Genomic DNA, 16,470 nt, shown 5'->3' with positions numbered 1-16,470 from the left:
GGAACCCCAGTACCACCAAAAAAAAAAAAAAACCTAGATTTTAAATTTATGATGAAAAGATCATGTGACCAAACTCATCACAGACAGACCCCTGTGGATTTATGAGTTTCATGGAGCAGAAGATTCTAGCAACAGATTGAGACTTCCTTTTCTGACTTACTTGAAAGACTTCAGAATCTGACTGATACTTAAGGGCCTCATTCTAAAACTTGATATACCGAAATCCTTACAGAAGATGAGGAGGGGTGGATGTATTAAACTAAAAATGTAAATTTCCAAAAACAAAATTAATCTACTTAACTACTTAAAAAGAAATAGCTAATGTATTCAGGCAAAAAAGATTTCCAAAAACTGCATGTTTTCATTATGTGAAGCATCATGTATATGACGCTGGTGGTCTCCACTTCACTCTTATTTTAACATAGTCTTATACTTGCTACCTATCAATGCTTTTTAAATTTTTTAAAGTATGCAACATAAAAATTGCTCTTTAACACATTTTAAATACACAATTTGGTTGCATTAAGTACATTCACAATGTTTTTCAGGCATCACCACTATCAATTCCCAGAACTTTTATCTGCCAAATAAAAACTCTATCCATTAAATTTTAAATGTTCTGGAAATTTCCCATCAATTTTTCTTTTCAATGATAACCACTAAATAGACTCAGCTCTGAGAGGTGAAATAGGATACCGGAAAGGCAAAGACATGGTGAAATGATACTGCTAAAACTGAAAACAAAAAAAAATTTTCTGAAAAAAAATTTTGTTAATAAAAAATTTTATTTAGAGTGACATTGGTAGAGGAACAGGGAGTGGGCTGGGGGGAAACCCAAGTGCTGTGTGCATGTTTATTACTGTTACTGTAAGCTACATTATGATGAGATTATGATGCCTCAATAAGCGTATAAAAATCATATTGATCAACAGCTTAGCTTGTAAAATACAAGATACAGTGAACTGGGAAAACCTCTGTAAAATCATTCAGCAAATATGTATAGATCACCTTCCATAAGTCAGGTATTTTATACACAGAGCAATGAATAGAACGGGGGGGGGGGGACACCCGCCCTCACAAAGTTTGCATTTTAGTAAATAACACAATCATCTCAAATAAGAAAAAGCGCGCTGATGAAAAGAGTTGAGGACAGCAAGACTGTGCCTCACTGCTGCTTGGATCCTCATCTGCAGATGAGGTTATAAAGTGTCATTGACCGACGGCTTTCTGCAAAACACCTTCCACCTGAAGAGACACGGGCATGGCTCACACTCAGCGTCACCTCAAGGAACTCGCAGATAGATGATCACTAGAAACACATATCACTTGCAGATGATATGTATATAGCACATCGTTTCTCTTCTAGAGATAACTATTTGACAATGTACACAGCTTTTTCTTTCACCTAAACTCACCTTTTGGGCCGGGCGTGGTGGCGAACGCTTGTAATCCCCACGCTCGGGAGGCGGAGACAGGAGGATCGCGCTGGTTCAGGGCCAGCTGCGTTGGCTTAAGAGACCCTGTTTCCAAATAACAAAATATAAAATAGGTCTGGGAGTGTAGCCCGGAGGTAGAAGGGCTTCCAGGAACCCCAGTACCACCAAAAAAAAAAAAAAAAAAAAAAAACTCACCTTTTGCTTAATTTTTTTCTATTGATCATATCATCAGAGCCTTACCCAAATCTTTGTTTGGCATAACCTGTATGCTTTCCTTCAGTCTCTTTAAAATGTTCAGCAGTAACAAGCAAGTTGAAAGCCTAGAATGACCAATGGAGGATTTTTTAAAGTCCCCATTTCCCCAGAAGAACAACAGTGCATCTGCAGAAGCCCTTTGGGGGTCTGCCAGTCAGAGCGACAGTTCTTAGAATTATTGTTTGCATTTAAAAGAGAAAATTTTAACTGGAATAGCACAAGAAAAAATGCAGTATGACCTCATCCCCTTAATTTGGGTTATCCTAGATAGTCATATTCCTTAGTGTATAAATTTAGTAATAGAATAATCTCAAGTTTAGAGTTTAAGGAATGTGTTCTGTTTTTATAGGTCTGGATTTTGTGAATATCAAAGGGTAGATATACTATTAAACTTTGCTAAATAAATTTTACTGCATAAATTGTTACCTAGCCTATTTAAAAAAGCATATCTATATGTAATGAAATGAGGTGTCTATGGCAATTTTTAAGCCTTTATGGTGTTGGGCTAGGGCTTCTGTGTTAACTCCTTATCTTCCAGAAATTATAGTTAGTTCTGTTTATTCCAGGTGAGGATAGCAATACACAGCAGTGGATTCTTTGGGATAAACATCAGATAAAATCATATAATTAAAGATTCCACAGATGTAAGACAAGAGAATTGCAGGTTTGAGGCCAGCTGCAGCAATGTAGCAAGACCCTGTTTTAAGATATAAAATAAAAAGAACTGGAGGCACAGGTCAGTGGTAGAACACCCCTAGGTTAAGTTACCAGCACTAAAAAAAACAAAAACAAAAACAAAAAATCTTCCAAATATAATTTGAGTATCATGGTGAACAGAGCTGCTGTTCTACAATGCCTGTCAAACCTTGTCTTCAAAACATTCTGGATTTAGGAGGCTATGACAGGAGGGTCGCGGTTCGCAGACAGCCTCAGCTAGTGAGGCCCTTTGCAACACAGTGAGAAGCTGTTTCACAATAAAGAAGAAAAAATGGGGTTAGGAGTATACCTCAGAGGTAGAATGCCCCCGGGTTTCATCCCCAGTACCACACACACACACAAAAAAAAATACTGGAAACTGGGTGTGGTGGTGTACACCTATAATCCCAGTGTTTGGGAGGCTGAGACAGGAGGATTGCAAGTTTGAGGCCAGTCTCAGGTACTTAGTGAGGCCCTCTACACTTAGTGACACCCTATTTCAAAATAAAAAATAAAGTAATTGGCTGGGGGTGGAGCTCAGAGGTAGAATTCCCCTTGGTTCAATTCCCCAGTACAACACACACACACACACACACACACACACACACACACACACACACACACACACACACTACTGGACCTCTGGGGCAAGTTTGTGGTTTGGGGCCCACTAAGCCTGCTGCTGCAAATAATAGTCAGGCACCTGCCCTACATTATTTACTTCCTCAGAAAACAATGAACTTTGACATAAGATCAAGTGTGATGCATTTTATTTTTCAAATTAAATTCTGCTGAATAAGACCCTGATATTATGCTATGGAGAAAGATAGTGGAAGGAAATGCATATAACCAGGCAGAATCAGAATCCGCTTTGCACATGGGCTTAATCATTTCGTCTCATTTACTATTCTGGGAGGGCTCAACTGGGAATAGACAGGGACTTGATTAGAATCAGAGTGTGAACCTGTGTTTCCCCAGAAAAGAGATCCCACGTGTCACAACACACACATCACAACAAGGCTTGCGTAGACAGTGAGCTAGAGCAGAGCTGGAACAGGAAAGGAAGGAGAGCGACCCTGAGCAGAGGCTCCGGCCGCCTGTGGAGGGCGCCCAGAACCACCACCCGGCCAGCGGCGGAGCGGGCGCAGCGCGGCCCCATCATCGCCAAGGGCGGCTGCAGGGGTTGCCTCTCACCCCTTACACACGCACGGGCGCTCAGTAGATTCCAGATTTTCACACTGGGGCATCAGAGGACCGCAGGAAGATCCTGAGGCCGTGGCTTGCTGGTAGCAGCTGTACCGTGCTGGTCGGAGTCTGCGGGGTGCTGGGCGCTGCTGCAGGGGCTTCAGGAGAAAAAGGGCCAAGAAGATTTGGAAAAGAACACAAGATGGGTCTGAAATATCTCCCACTGTATACCAAGATTCTCATTATTTTTGATACCTCATCATTATTTCCAGGAACCGTTTTGTTTGTTGGTTGGTTGGTTGGTTGGTTGGTTGGTTTGGTTTGCTTTGGTTTGGTTTGTTTCGGTTTGGTTTTGCAGTCCTGGGGATGCAACCCAGGGACAGGGACATCTACCTCAGAGCTATACACTTACCCCTCTTTTTTATTCTTTATTTTGAAACAGGGTCTCACTGAGTTGCAAAGGGCCTTACTTAAGTAGCCGAGGCTGGCTGCAAACTGCGATCCTCCTGTCTCAGCCTCCCGGATACTGGGATTACAAGCGTGTGCCACTACCCCCGGCTGCAGTTTTTTTTTTTTTTAATTTTTGTTTTATTTTAATTGACAAATAAGAATAATAATTTATAGAATACAATGGGACATGAGTATACATGTATTCGCTGTGAAATTATTAAAACAGGATAATTAATGTGGACATTCCTTCATATACTTATCATTTCTTTGTGGTGAGAATATGTAAAATTCACTTAGCAATGCTTTCAATCTACATTACCATTAACTATGGTCATAATGTTGTATAATATATCACTACAACTTATTCTGTGACTTTAAAAATTTTAAACAAAAGCTATACCTCATATTATATACTGGGGATTGAACCCAGGGGCACTTTACCTCTGAGCTACATCTCCAGCCATCCCTTTTTTAAAATTTAAAGCTGAGTTCCACTAAGTTGCTAAGGCTAGCCTCGAACCTGTGATCCTCTTTTCTTAACCTCCCAAGTATTGAGATTACAGGTGTGCACCGTCAATGACTGTATTAAGGTATCTATTAAGCCCTATATTACAGCCAGATGTGGTGGTGCACACCTGCAATCATAGTACTTGGGAGGCTGAGACAGGAAGAGCAAATGTTCACGGCCAGCCTTGGCAACTTAGTGAGGTGCTCTGCAACTCAGTGAGACCCTGTTTCAAAATAAAAAATAAAATAGGGCTGGGGGTGTAGTTCAGAGGTAGAATGCTCCTGTGTTCAATCCCCAGAAGCACACACACAGAAACTACATTCTTGATTACCTAAACACTTCCTCGTCCCAAACATTAATCCAATTGCCCAAGCAATATTCTCTGCACTAGGAAGCTGGCCGGTAGCTATTTTCTGAATTGGTCAATGAAACACATTTCTACCATCTATCCCATTATCTACTGTCACTGCACAGACAATTAACTACATATGAAACGATACCAGATGAGTGCAGAAGTAACACTTCACAGCCAATTGCTGCTGGGTCGCGGTTTCCAGTGTCCACACATATTTTGTCTATTGGTTTTCATGGTGACCAGATGCACACACAACAAAGGTTCAGTAAGACCAAAATTTAGGAAGGAAAAATAGAAGACAGTCCCTCATGGTTTCCTTCAAAATGTGGCCTCTGACATCTAGGATTCTGGCCAGCTGCTCAGGTCACAGTACATAAAGACTAAGAGGACAAAGGAGAAGCCCTGCGCAGCGGGCACCATGGGGCTCCTTCGGCCAGCTGAGGTACAGCGGAGGGTTCAGACACTGCACGTGCAGCAGCAGCCCCACTCCATTCGCCAGGTTTTATTGGGCACCTGTTTGAAACAGGTACTGTGCAAGGAGTCGCAAGAAATATGAATGTGGGCAAGACATAAGCCCTGGCTTCGAGAGCCAATCGTTCAGTTCTCTGGTTCTCAAGATGCTTATCATTCTGGGGGGTCTTAGTTCTCTTCTGGGGAATTGGATGAAAGCCACAAACTTTTCCCCCAAAAAACATAAATGACTCTATTCACAACATTGAGCTCCTAATTTTAGCCTTTCCTCTCCCCTAAAGTCCAATTATAGGCTGATCTAAGCAATCAAGGGAGAAAGTGTCCATTACTGTGGAAAACACAAAATGTCATAAGTGAAGGATCCGGGTGGAGTGATTTACCTGGGGGTATCTGAATGGCATTCCCAGGGAGCTCAGTGTGTGTGTACTGCCTGAAAAGATGCGGACCAAAGGCTACACCTGATGCAGGGAGCAGGCTGAATACAGGCATATGTAAGAGGGCCACAGGCATATTCTGGAATTGTAAGGAGTCCAAAACGTGCCTGGAGGATACGATGCTTAGAAGCTGCAAAGTACAGAGAGATGAGACTGAAGATCATAGCCTGGACTGTGTTACACAGTAGGCAATGGAGACGGTCCTGGCCAGAGATGAGTCCCATAATATGTCTTAAAGGGTTATGTTTTTTAAATAGATAAAGCTGGAGATGAATAGGAGGTTAGCTTCCATGTAGAAGGCAATAAAAATCCAAACTAGAGCACTAGAATGGTAAGATTACATAAAAGAAAACTATTCAAAGTTTTCCAGTGAAATTTAAAAGTTATATGCAAAAATGACAAGGCTCAGGGAAAGTATGATAGTGGATCCTCTTGTTTCTAAAGTTATTAAACATATTCTGTACAAAGTTAAACACTGGCAAGGAGAAATTAGTTATTATTCATATCTCTCTTTTCATTTACCTTCTCTTGTTATTTTTACATTTCTTGGTACAATACCTTGAAAATAATAAGCTTAATAAATGTTCAGTTCAATTGAATTTAGTCCAATTTACAGTATGACAGCTATTGAGGCAACAATTATTAGACCTCATTTTGAATAATGATGCTGGTCTACAAACACAATTTAAAGAACACTGAATATTTTTCCTAATAGGCAGTGGATGTGCTGCCAGGGCCTTTGAGGATTGGCATGATATTCAATTTGATTTTATACCAAACATATGTTGTAGACCTTTTCATTAAGTTTTATTATATCACCTTAACCAGGAAATTAAAGTGAAATTGAAATGTTATCTTTGTAAGATATGATGCTTTTCTCCAAGGGTTCTTAGTGAAGAGAGCTAACTGCCTTAATGATAGAAACATACTTGGAAGCAAGGAAGAGGTTGAGATTGGATGCATACAATAATTTTGTGAGCTATTCAGGTGTTGTGTGTATTTGCAATCTATGAAGATTTAGCAAATAGATATTAATCAAAACCAAAACTAAACAAATGATTTTTTTACTAACATTTTATTTCTGAATTCAAGGTTTGGTTAATCTGAGTAATAACTAATATCTGCAATAGAATCACATCAAAATACATTTGTTGACCCTGGGAAAGCATGAAAGCATACCATTATCCTGATTCTTCCTTCCCAGTAGATTTTGTTCTTTTTCTCTTTTCTTTTATCCTCTTCCTTTTCCTTCTTCTCCTTCTCCTCCTCCTCCTAGTTTAATATGGGTTTAATACATATCTCTTCATGATTGATGGCATTCATTTTTTTCATTTTATTCTTTCCCCACCCCAAGAAGATTTTTTTTTTCATTTGCAGTACTAGGGATTTAACCCAGGGACAGTCTACCCAGAAACATTCTACCTCTGTTTCCCAGAGAAAAACAAGCTACATCCCTGGCTTTTTTTAAATTTCAAAACAGGGTCTCACTAAGTTGCTGCAGTCCTCTTAGCTAAATTGCTGAAGCTGGCTTCAAACCTGTGATCCTCCTGCCTCAGCCTCCCAACTACTGGGATTATATGCATGTACCACCATGCCCAGCTCATATTTTTAAACATTTTTTGTCATGATAAGAGGCCTGAATAAAGGAACAAAATAAATTATTTATTTGGGAAAATATTAACAACTGGCTAATTTACACATGGCTTTCTTGACCACCATTCTGGTGTTCCCAGAATGTTGAGATAACTTCCAAATAAATTTTGATGAATGAAATAAGCATCAATTTCTTGTCCTTCCTGTCTTCTAACTTAATTCTTAAGTCATGCTTCATAACCGTGAGTCTAGAACTTCATTAACCTTCAAAATTACCCCAAGTGTTGATTAAACCTAGGGAGGCCCTGGCTACCTGGGAGACCTGTGGAGCAGACACTGAAGTGTGAGGTCTACTCACTGAACTAAGGAACAGCCCTGGTTTTCACCACCAGATTTGTTGGCTGTAGGTGGGGTCTGAATTAGTTTACATGGCAGTCCAAAAATGAAACCAAGCATTAAATTTTATAAAATATAAATTTATAATAATTAAATATGCATAGGCTTAAAAATAAATATACCTGCTCATCGAAAAATTAGGACAATGTAACATAATAGGCCATAGAAAAGATTGATTGGCTATGGTCCCTGCTTTCCTATAAGCCTCAAATCAAACTCCCCTGGCCCAGTTAGGATCATATAAAATCTGAGCACACCACCCTCTGTCACTGCTCTGTGCCGCTGGCTGCTGGCCTCTTCCTCCACCGTCTCCTCCCTCCTCACCTCCATCAGTTCACCTCCTGCTGCCTTCACGCACAGACCTGGACCTCACCTCCACCAAACCTTTCCAAAGTTTCCAGCCCACAGCAGTGCCTCAGCATTTAGAACTCGGGTAGCACTTACAAACAATCTGCACGGTGGATGTGGACTTTTGATAACTCGGGACTTTGTGCTGATCTTCAGTTAGGTTGACTTCGTGTGTCTCTCCCTATGGAATTATATGTCTTATAGACAAGCTCTTACACTTTGTTCAGTCTTCTATAGTATCAACCATAATGCATTCTAGATGCTTAAAAATTACTGGTTGGATTTAATTTCTTTTGAAGCTGTTACTGGATCTCATTTCTTGCTCCCTTCTCCAACTCTGTATGTACAAGCATATGGCAATCTTTCTCCATATGTTGCTGTCTCCATGTGAAATAGCTGTGTGGTAAGTAGTAATATATTAAAGTGTTCTTTTTATTCCCATGAGCTGAACTTTTCTGAATTTCAAGGTAGGTATTTGACCTAAAATTGAACTAAACTAGTGGTCACTATTATACAGTCTGTCATGGATTTATAATACCATTTCATTTTGTAAGAGGAAAACAAACCTGAAGTTATAAGAGAAAACCTATAGTAAGAGGAAAATAACTTTTTAACTGATGGAGTAGAGCAAAGAATTGAAAGAAGGGGGTTATTATTCTACCTGATTATGGTGGTGCATGTTAATGTCTGGGTTTTTTTTTTTTATCAGAAATGAGCCTAATATCTAAAATTAATGTAGTGCTTTCTGCTTCCTGTTTTCTCATGTACACTTTCCATTGTTCCTCATGATACCTACCCATTGAGAAAAGTGTGTATTACTTCTATCGTGTACATTATTATATACTGAATCTCAGTCTACTATCTCAAAGCCTATTGTTTCTCTATAAGAGAAAAGAGATATATGCAAGTATTGTGTACTGATTACCATAAATACCAAATCATGAGTTGTATACCTCATTATATACAATTTTATTTTAATCAAGTATTTTAAAATAAAATAACATAGCTCATTGTTGCATATTCAGTATACCTATTTTCTTAATATCTCTAGTCCCGGCCACATAGGTGGAGCGGCCTATCTCGTACACTGCAACAGTAGCATCTTGCCTATCTTGTACTACTGTGATACTGCCACATGGTAGGAATGAATAAAACCTACTACACAAAAGAAGTCTTAAATCCCCGAGACGGAAGGCTATCAAAGAAGACTAGCGAGAAGCTCAGACTAGTGAGCTTGAGAAGGAACCTGGAATTATCCCCAGCACCCTCGTGACAGGGCTCAGGTCCTCTTCCCCCTCCTGACACCCCACCCCTGCCACTGACCCAGGTGTGGAACAACTGAAGAGTACTTTGTTTAATGTCACCTCGCTTACAACACGCAATGAAACTCTCCACTTGAGAACTGTCACAGGGAAAAGGCGGTGCTCAGATGTGTATTTATCTTGTAGTTCTAAGGACGTCAGAACTTTTTAGATACTACAGGAGTGAGTCTCCATAATTAAATCTTCTACTAGCTCAAAAATGTACTTGAAGAATTTTCTATGTGAAAGGACAAAACTTGACACTTCAAATCCAGCATGTGAACTGATAAAAATAATACCTGGACTTGGTTCTCGTGTTCTGAAGAGTATGGAGAATACTGCCCAGAAAATCAGGAAATTAACATTTGGGGAAGGGAGAATCAGATGAATTTTCATGGAAAACAACCTAACTTTGTTGCTATGGGATTTGATGGATAGGTTACCTGCCTGTCTCAGAGAGGAAAAAAGCAGTCAACAGGACCTCAGGCATCAGTCACCATAGCTGTAATGCTGGGGGAGGGGGAGATGAGGTTGCGAGGACAGGTGTGTAGGTGAACACACACAGGCACGCACACACACGGGCACGCACATACATGGGCATACATCAACTGTATCTAGAGGATACAGATACTTATTCCCAATGACATAGTCACAAATTATATTCATTCCCAGTGTAGCTGCAATTTCCTTTTCTCCTAATTAAGAAAGCAATCATAATGTAATGAATGACCTTAGAGATGCAAACTTCAAACCCCTCTAAAATAATGTATATATGCATAATTATTTAAGTCATCCTTAAATAGCATAAATTAATACTAATCAGCTTCTTACAACACATCTCACAACCCATTAGGACATACCAGGTGGTCTTGATGCCAGAGGACTGAGGAGGATAGACTCGAGCAGTGCTTCTTGTCCTCTAGTGTGGATACAGACTGCCTGAAAGTGTTGCCGGCAGGCAGCTTCTGAATCTCTTGGCTTGGAAATCCATGGTTGTCAGAATCACCTAAGAAGTTTTGTCAAAACCCTTTCCCTCACTCTTAAGCTTTGGAATCAGAAAATGATAGGATAGGGATATGAAATTATTGAGACTATCTCCAAGTGTTTTAGACAAAGGACACATGCTTCTATTCAGTAACATGGACTCAGCCTCTAGATATGGCAGAGGCATGGCTGGCCCTGAACTAAGTCATAGAGAATGCTCAGTGCTGAAGTTTTCTTTTTATTTTTCCTATCCTTTCTGTATCTCACATATTTTACCTCATTGATATGGTCCTATTTCTTCTAATAAGCTTATGACATCGGCCACTTTTATGTAAGTGTAAGTGTGTTTTTAAGTTAATAAAAGTTAATAAAGCTGGGCATGGTGGCGCACGCTTGTAATCCCAGCATTTGGGAAGCTGAGACCAGAGGATCGTGGTTCGTGGATAACCTCAGCTACTTAGTGAGGCCCTTTGCAACTCAGTGAGACCCAGTTTCAAAATTAAAAATTAAAAAGTTAGGTTAGGAGTGTAGCTCGGAGGTAGAATGCCCCTGGGTTCCATCCCTAGTACCAAAAAAAAAAAAAAAAAAGTTAATAAAAATACTATCACTTTAGGTCAGTGAGTTTAAACACTAATAGCCAGAATTTCATTGGCAATGAATTTAAATAATACCTAGCTATGGACTAAAGACCCCAATCTCCTTTTTTAATAGTGCAAGATATTAGCAAATAGATAACAGACATCTAATGATATTAACACACTCTTCTTTACCCACCTGCAACTCTCCTCCACCCCGTAACCTTTTATGCCTGATATTGTTTGGATTGTTGTCTATTTACATTTACTTATAAAGACAAACTTGTAGATATTAACATTAATGTCTGAAATCAACATTTATAATGCTTTAAGATTATAAGAAGTACTATTACGTTAAGAATCCTTTTTTTTTTATTCTCAAGGTGGTTAATATTGCCCAAAGAATTTCATTATGCAAAATTGTTACCTTACCTCATATAGAAACATAAAATGTATACAGTTGTAGAGATGAAGGAGCCCCATTTTCTATGGCCTGTCCCTAGTAGCAGGTGTCTATGATGGACAATTAAAGCTAGATAGCCATTTAGTAAAATATGCACAGTGCCATCTAGTGGTGGATAGTCATTATTGAGTTTCCTAAATGTTTTCATTTTCTAAAATGGTTTCAGAGTAGGACAATAAGCAATATGTACATACAACTGTCAGACTTTTGAAACAGACTTCCTAGAAACTCCCTAACTTAGTATTTCCCAGTGATCCTATTCTTTGTGGTGCTTAGGGTTGAATTCAGGGCCTCGTGAATGCTAACCAAGCCCTGGTTTGACCTGTATCCCTAGCCTTCAGTGTTCCCATTTAAATAAACAAAAAGCTGATAATACTTATTTCTCAACAATAATAATTACTATATACTGAAGGCTGATTATGCACTGATGACCATGGGAAATCCTTTACATGGATTATCTCATTTAACTCCCCACAATAACACTGTAGTAATGACCACTGCCCGAGGTCATAGCGATAGCCAACACAGGAGGCCGTCAGAACCCAGCCACACTGCCCAGGACCCTGCGCCCTTCTGAGTCGTGACCAGACCTACTAAAGAAGACCAGTGGAATAAAGTGTCTGAGAAATCTTTATAGAGAAGGCCTTTCTCATTAGATTCCTAATTATCCAGTGCAACAAAATCAATTCAAAGTCGACTAAGTCAGATTTTATGGCAACTAAACAAACATTTGTTTTGTGGCTGGAATTTGGTTTGTGCTTCTTCTACAGGACCCATATTACATATGATTGAAACCATGTGTTAATAACTTAGTTTGGGGCTCATGGGTTTTAAACATTAATAATAGTATGCCATGGCTTTGGATCAGAGCTATTTAACACCAATATCTAGGCCGGGTGTGGTGGCGCATGCTTGTCATCCCAGCATTCAGGAGGCTGAATAGGAGGATCACGGTTCTAGGATAGCCTCTGCTACTTAGTGAGAACTTTTGCAACTCCTAAAGACCCTGTTTCAAAATAAAGTATAAAAAATTGGGCTGGGGATGTAGCTCAGAGGTAGAATGCCCCTGGTTCCATCTCTAGTACTGCAAAATGTTAAAAATAAAAATAACAGCAAAAACCAGTATTCATCAGGCACCTATTACGTGTCAAGTCCCGTGGCCAGCTTTTGTAAGTAGATTTTCTTCTTTAACCTCTGTATGCAATTGGTTTCCTTTTCCTAAATATTAAAGGAATATTATGACTTTTAAAGGTAGAATAATTTGTCCACTTTCACAGCTATTAGCGGAGCCAGTACTTGGGAGGCTGTGACAGGAGGATCACAGGTTTGAGGCCGCCCCAAGGTAACTTAGAGATACACTGTTTCAAAATAAAATAAATAAATTGGCTAGGGTGTAGCTCAGTGGTAGAGTACCCTTCCAGTTCACTCCCCAGTACCACAAAATGAACAAATGAATGAATAGAAAAATGAGGCTGATAATAGCAACTACTCTCAGATGCCAAAAGTGAAACCTTAATATTAGTGGCTGCAAAATCGAATCTTTTCTACAGTGGCACCCCAGGAAAATAAGTGGTATAACATGGCACATGATCCCAGTTTTCTCTTCATGACCCCATCCTTCTGCCCCATGTAAATTCCACTCTCTTACCTGGATGGAGCTGTGGGCCCCAGCTACTTCCCACTGCCTGCCCTCATCCTCCTTTCTTTCTGCCCTTAAAATCGGAAGTGTTTTGAAGCCACATTTCTGAGTATGTGGCTCCGTTCTTAAAACCTGTGTCTTCACACGTGGCATGAAGATCCAAATTCCTTCTTGGGGCTGCAGTGCTCGGTCAGCCTTTTCCTGGTGGCCCCTTAGCACCCATATGATAACCCCACACTGCGCCTGGCTCCCGGCACGTCACGGTGTGTCGTCACTCTGGTTTTCCTCCTGAGTGGCTGTGGGTCATGTCCATGTCCCCGCTAGACCTTGAGCGACCTTGAGCGACCTTGAGCGACCTTTAGCGACCCAAGGCAGGAGCCACATCGGTACTGTCTGCCTTTGGGCCCCCAGACGCTACCACAGTGTCTTCTAGCACTCAACAATAAAAACTAGTCTTATTTAAATCATTTGTAATTATCTTTTCCCACAGATAGCCAGAATTGCTTTCCCTTCTGAGGGATCTTGAATGTGCAAAGACACAAATATGAAGTGTATTTATTTTTAATAGCCTTCATATGATTTCTAGATGTTTTATATATCCATAAAAATTAATGATTACTATTTTCTATGTAACATATTCAAGTGTTTTCCAAACATCTCACTTAATCCTCCTTTACGACTTCAAAATATTTCTGACTTTAAGAGGAGAAAGAGAGGAGTAGGGGTAGGCAGTGGGATTTTACATGGGGCAGAAGAAGGGGATTAATGAAGAAAAAACTGGGATCATGTGCCATGTTATACCACTTGTTTTCCTGAGGTGCCATTGTAGAAAAGATTCGATTTTGCAGCCACAAAGATTGGGTTTTCACTCCTGGCATCTGAGAGTAGTTGCTATCATCAGCCCCATTTTTCTATTCATTCATTTATTAATTTTGTGGTACTGGGGAGTGAACTGGAAGGGTACTCTACCACTGAGCTACACCCTAGCCAATTTATTTATTTTATTTTGAAACAGTGTATCTCTAAGTTACCTTGGGGTGACCTCAAACCTGTGATCCTCCTGTCTCAGCCTCCCCAGTACTGGAATTATAGGTGTACATCATCATGTCCAGCCAGCCCTACTTGTTTAAAATAAAGGATTAGAGAAGTCAAGTAATTTCACTGATGATATAACTTGGATTCAAACCAGTATGTGTGAGATGATTCACAACTAAGCATTATTGCCCCTTTGTAAACCAAATACATCCTTAGAAACCCCTGCTTCCCTGCTGAGTCACTTCTCTGCCATTTTCTCACTTTGCCAACAGATAGTGACTAACCTCCTATAATGTGTGAGTTGATAACCAACGTTTGGTGTGTCCGTATCATGGAGTACCACTAAACAATAAGAAGGGATGAACTATAGCAATACATGAGCAATGAAGATGACTCTAAACACCGTTATACTAAGTGAAGCATCCAGATGAATAAAAGAATCTAGAACATTGTAGCAGTTTCCTACTTGATGGGAAATAGATTACAGGGGACGCATGAAAAAAATTTTGATGGTGGTCGTGATGGTTTCTGGAATATCATAACAATACTTCATGGCAAACTGGGGGAAAATAAAAACAGATTTCTTAAATGTCCTAGTGAATGAAACTATGACTTAAGTTGGATTAGCTAGTCAATGTTGTACAAGAAACTGCTTGTTCTTGACCAGGTTAGTTAGGTGACCTCTGACTTAATTCTGCTGCCACATAGTACAAATAATGTGTCTTTTTTCTCTATTCTTTCTGCATACCTTTTTATTCTCATTTTAAACTGTCTCATTTTAAAATATATATATTTTATACTTTGTTGTTGTTGTTGTTTTTTAAACAGGGTCTCTTAAGCCAGCACAGCTGGCTTCGAACCTGTGCGATCCTCCCGTCTTTGCCTCCCAAGTGCGGGGATTACAAGTGTGCGCCACCACGCCTGGCTAAAATACATATAAATTAGTAAAAATTTAAATACTCAATTTTTATATTTGCTTAGACAACAGAATTCAGACTCCAGTTTTTTTTTTCTTTCGGAGGGGTTGTGTGTCTATTAAAACGTTTAAGCCAGATACCCTTGGATCTGACTGTCCCGTTTGCCTTTGGCTGATCCCTTGCTATAGCTGATCTGCCAGTTAACCTTCCCGATCCTCGGTCTTCTTGCATGTGCCACGAGGATAATAGCTGTATTTCGAGGGTCACTGTGGAGATTGAAGATAACTTTCCACTGTGATATGCAGTAAACGATTCACCTGCCTTTATGTCCCATACATCAAGTCTTCGAGATCATGCACAAATGCTTTTCCTCATTCATGTTAACCCCTGTGACAGCTGAACATGTGTGAGAAGCCTAAGAAGCCAGGCAGATGGGCACATGAAGGCCGTACTTGCTTTCTGTGCACTTTGGGCTGATGTGTGGGCTCTGCTTTCATTGTAGTGCACCTGGTGGACATTTGGAACGTCATAGAGGCACTGCGGGAAAATGCCCTGAACAACCTGGACCCAAACACTGAACTCAACGTGGCCCGCCTGGAGGCCGTGCTGTCCACGATCTTCTACCAGCTCAACAAGCGGATGCCAACCACGCACCAGATCCACGTGGAGCAGTCCATCAGCCTCCTGCTTAACTTCCTGCTGGCGGCCTTTGACCCGTAAGCTCACTCTGTCTCTTATTTGCTCCATGTCGGGTCTCTCTTTCCTTTTGCACTTCCTTCCTTTGTTTCCCCAAATAATTTTCTAGAGTAGCCATATCTTTTTTCTTCATCAGATGCATATGTCGATAAAGTGTCCATGTGATTGATAGAAATTTTAAAGGCTGTAGAAAGGACTAGAGAGTAAAATGGTGCTGTGGGACTGGCAGGGCAATTGTATTGTGCGAGCCGACCTTTATTTAACTCATCCCACGCCTCCTGGCAGCTCTGGGCGCTGGAGAGTGCGGCGTGACGGCGTGCTGTGGAGGGAGTTAATGAGGTGTGGAGTAGGAGGATGTTTTTTAACTCTCTTCTTTGCAAATTGTCTAAGAAGGTGTTTCTGAGGTGTCATAACAAGAGCCTAGAGCAGATGGGGAAGAAATTGAAAAGTTCTTTTTTAATATGTTTATCAGTGCATTGTGATCTCACATCATTATGTAGTTCAGAGTGGTCTTCACTCGCCTAGTCAAAGTAACCATGGCTTGCATTAAAGGAACTGTCAGCTATGGGCGACCAGAAAACAGTGTGATGTTGTCCACAGACCACAAATGAAACTCAGCCTCATTAGCATATAATTTTGTCTCATGGAATCAGGATTTCAGAGCCAGATGACATTTTAAAGACCGATTGTCCAGATCTCTCCCTTTACAGATGAATGAACGAGGCACGACGAG

At 40.3% G+C, this 16,470-nt stretch overlaps 1 protein-coding gene across 9 annotated transcripts in view; it reads left to right on the top strand.

Moving 5' to 3' along the window:
* The window catches only part of DTNA (dystrobrevin alpha), a gene marked incomplete at both ends in the record, with an annotated part of 145,520 nt that overhangs the window by 20,096 nt on the left and 108,954 nt on the right, over positions 1-16,470 (top strand). For all 9 annotated transcript variants that reach the window (XM_080714375.1, XM_080714374.1, XM_080714373.1 and 6 more), the window contains one exon: positions 15,544-15,757. In XM_080714375.1, the coding sequence (XP_080570501.1) occupies positions 15,544-15,757 (214 nt within the window). The remainder of the gene's footprint in view (positions 1-15,543; positions 15,758-16,470) is intronic.

Source organism: Muscardinus avellanarius (assembly GCF_963383645.1).
Source record: "Muscardinus avellanarius genome assembly, chromosome: 17".
NCBI lineage: Eukaryota > Metazoa > Chordata > Mammalia > Rodentia > Gliridae > Muscardinus > Muscardinus avellanarius.
This window is presented reverse-complemented; position numbering and strand designations above follow the sequence as displayed.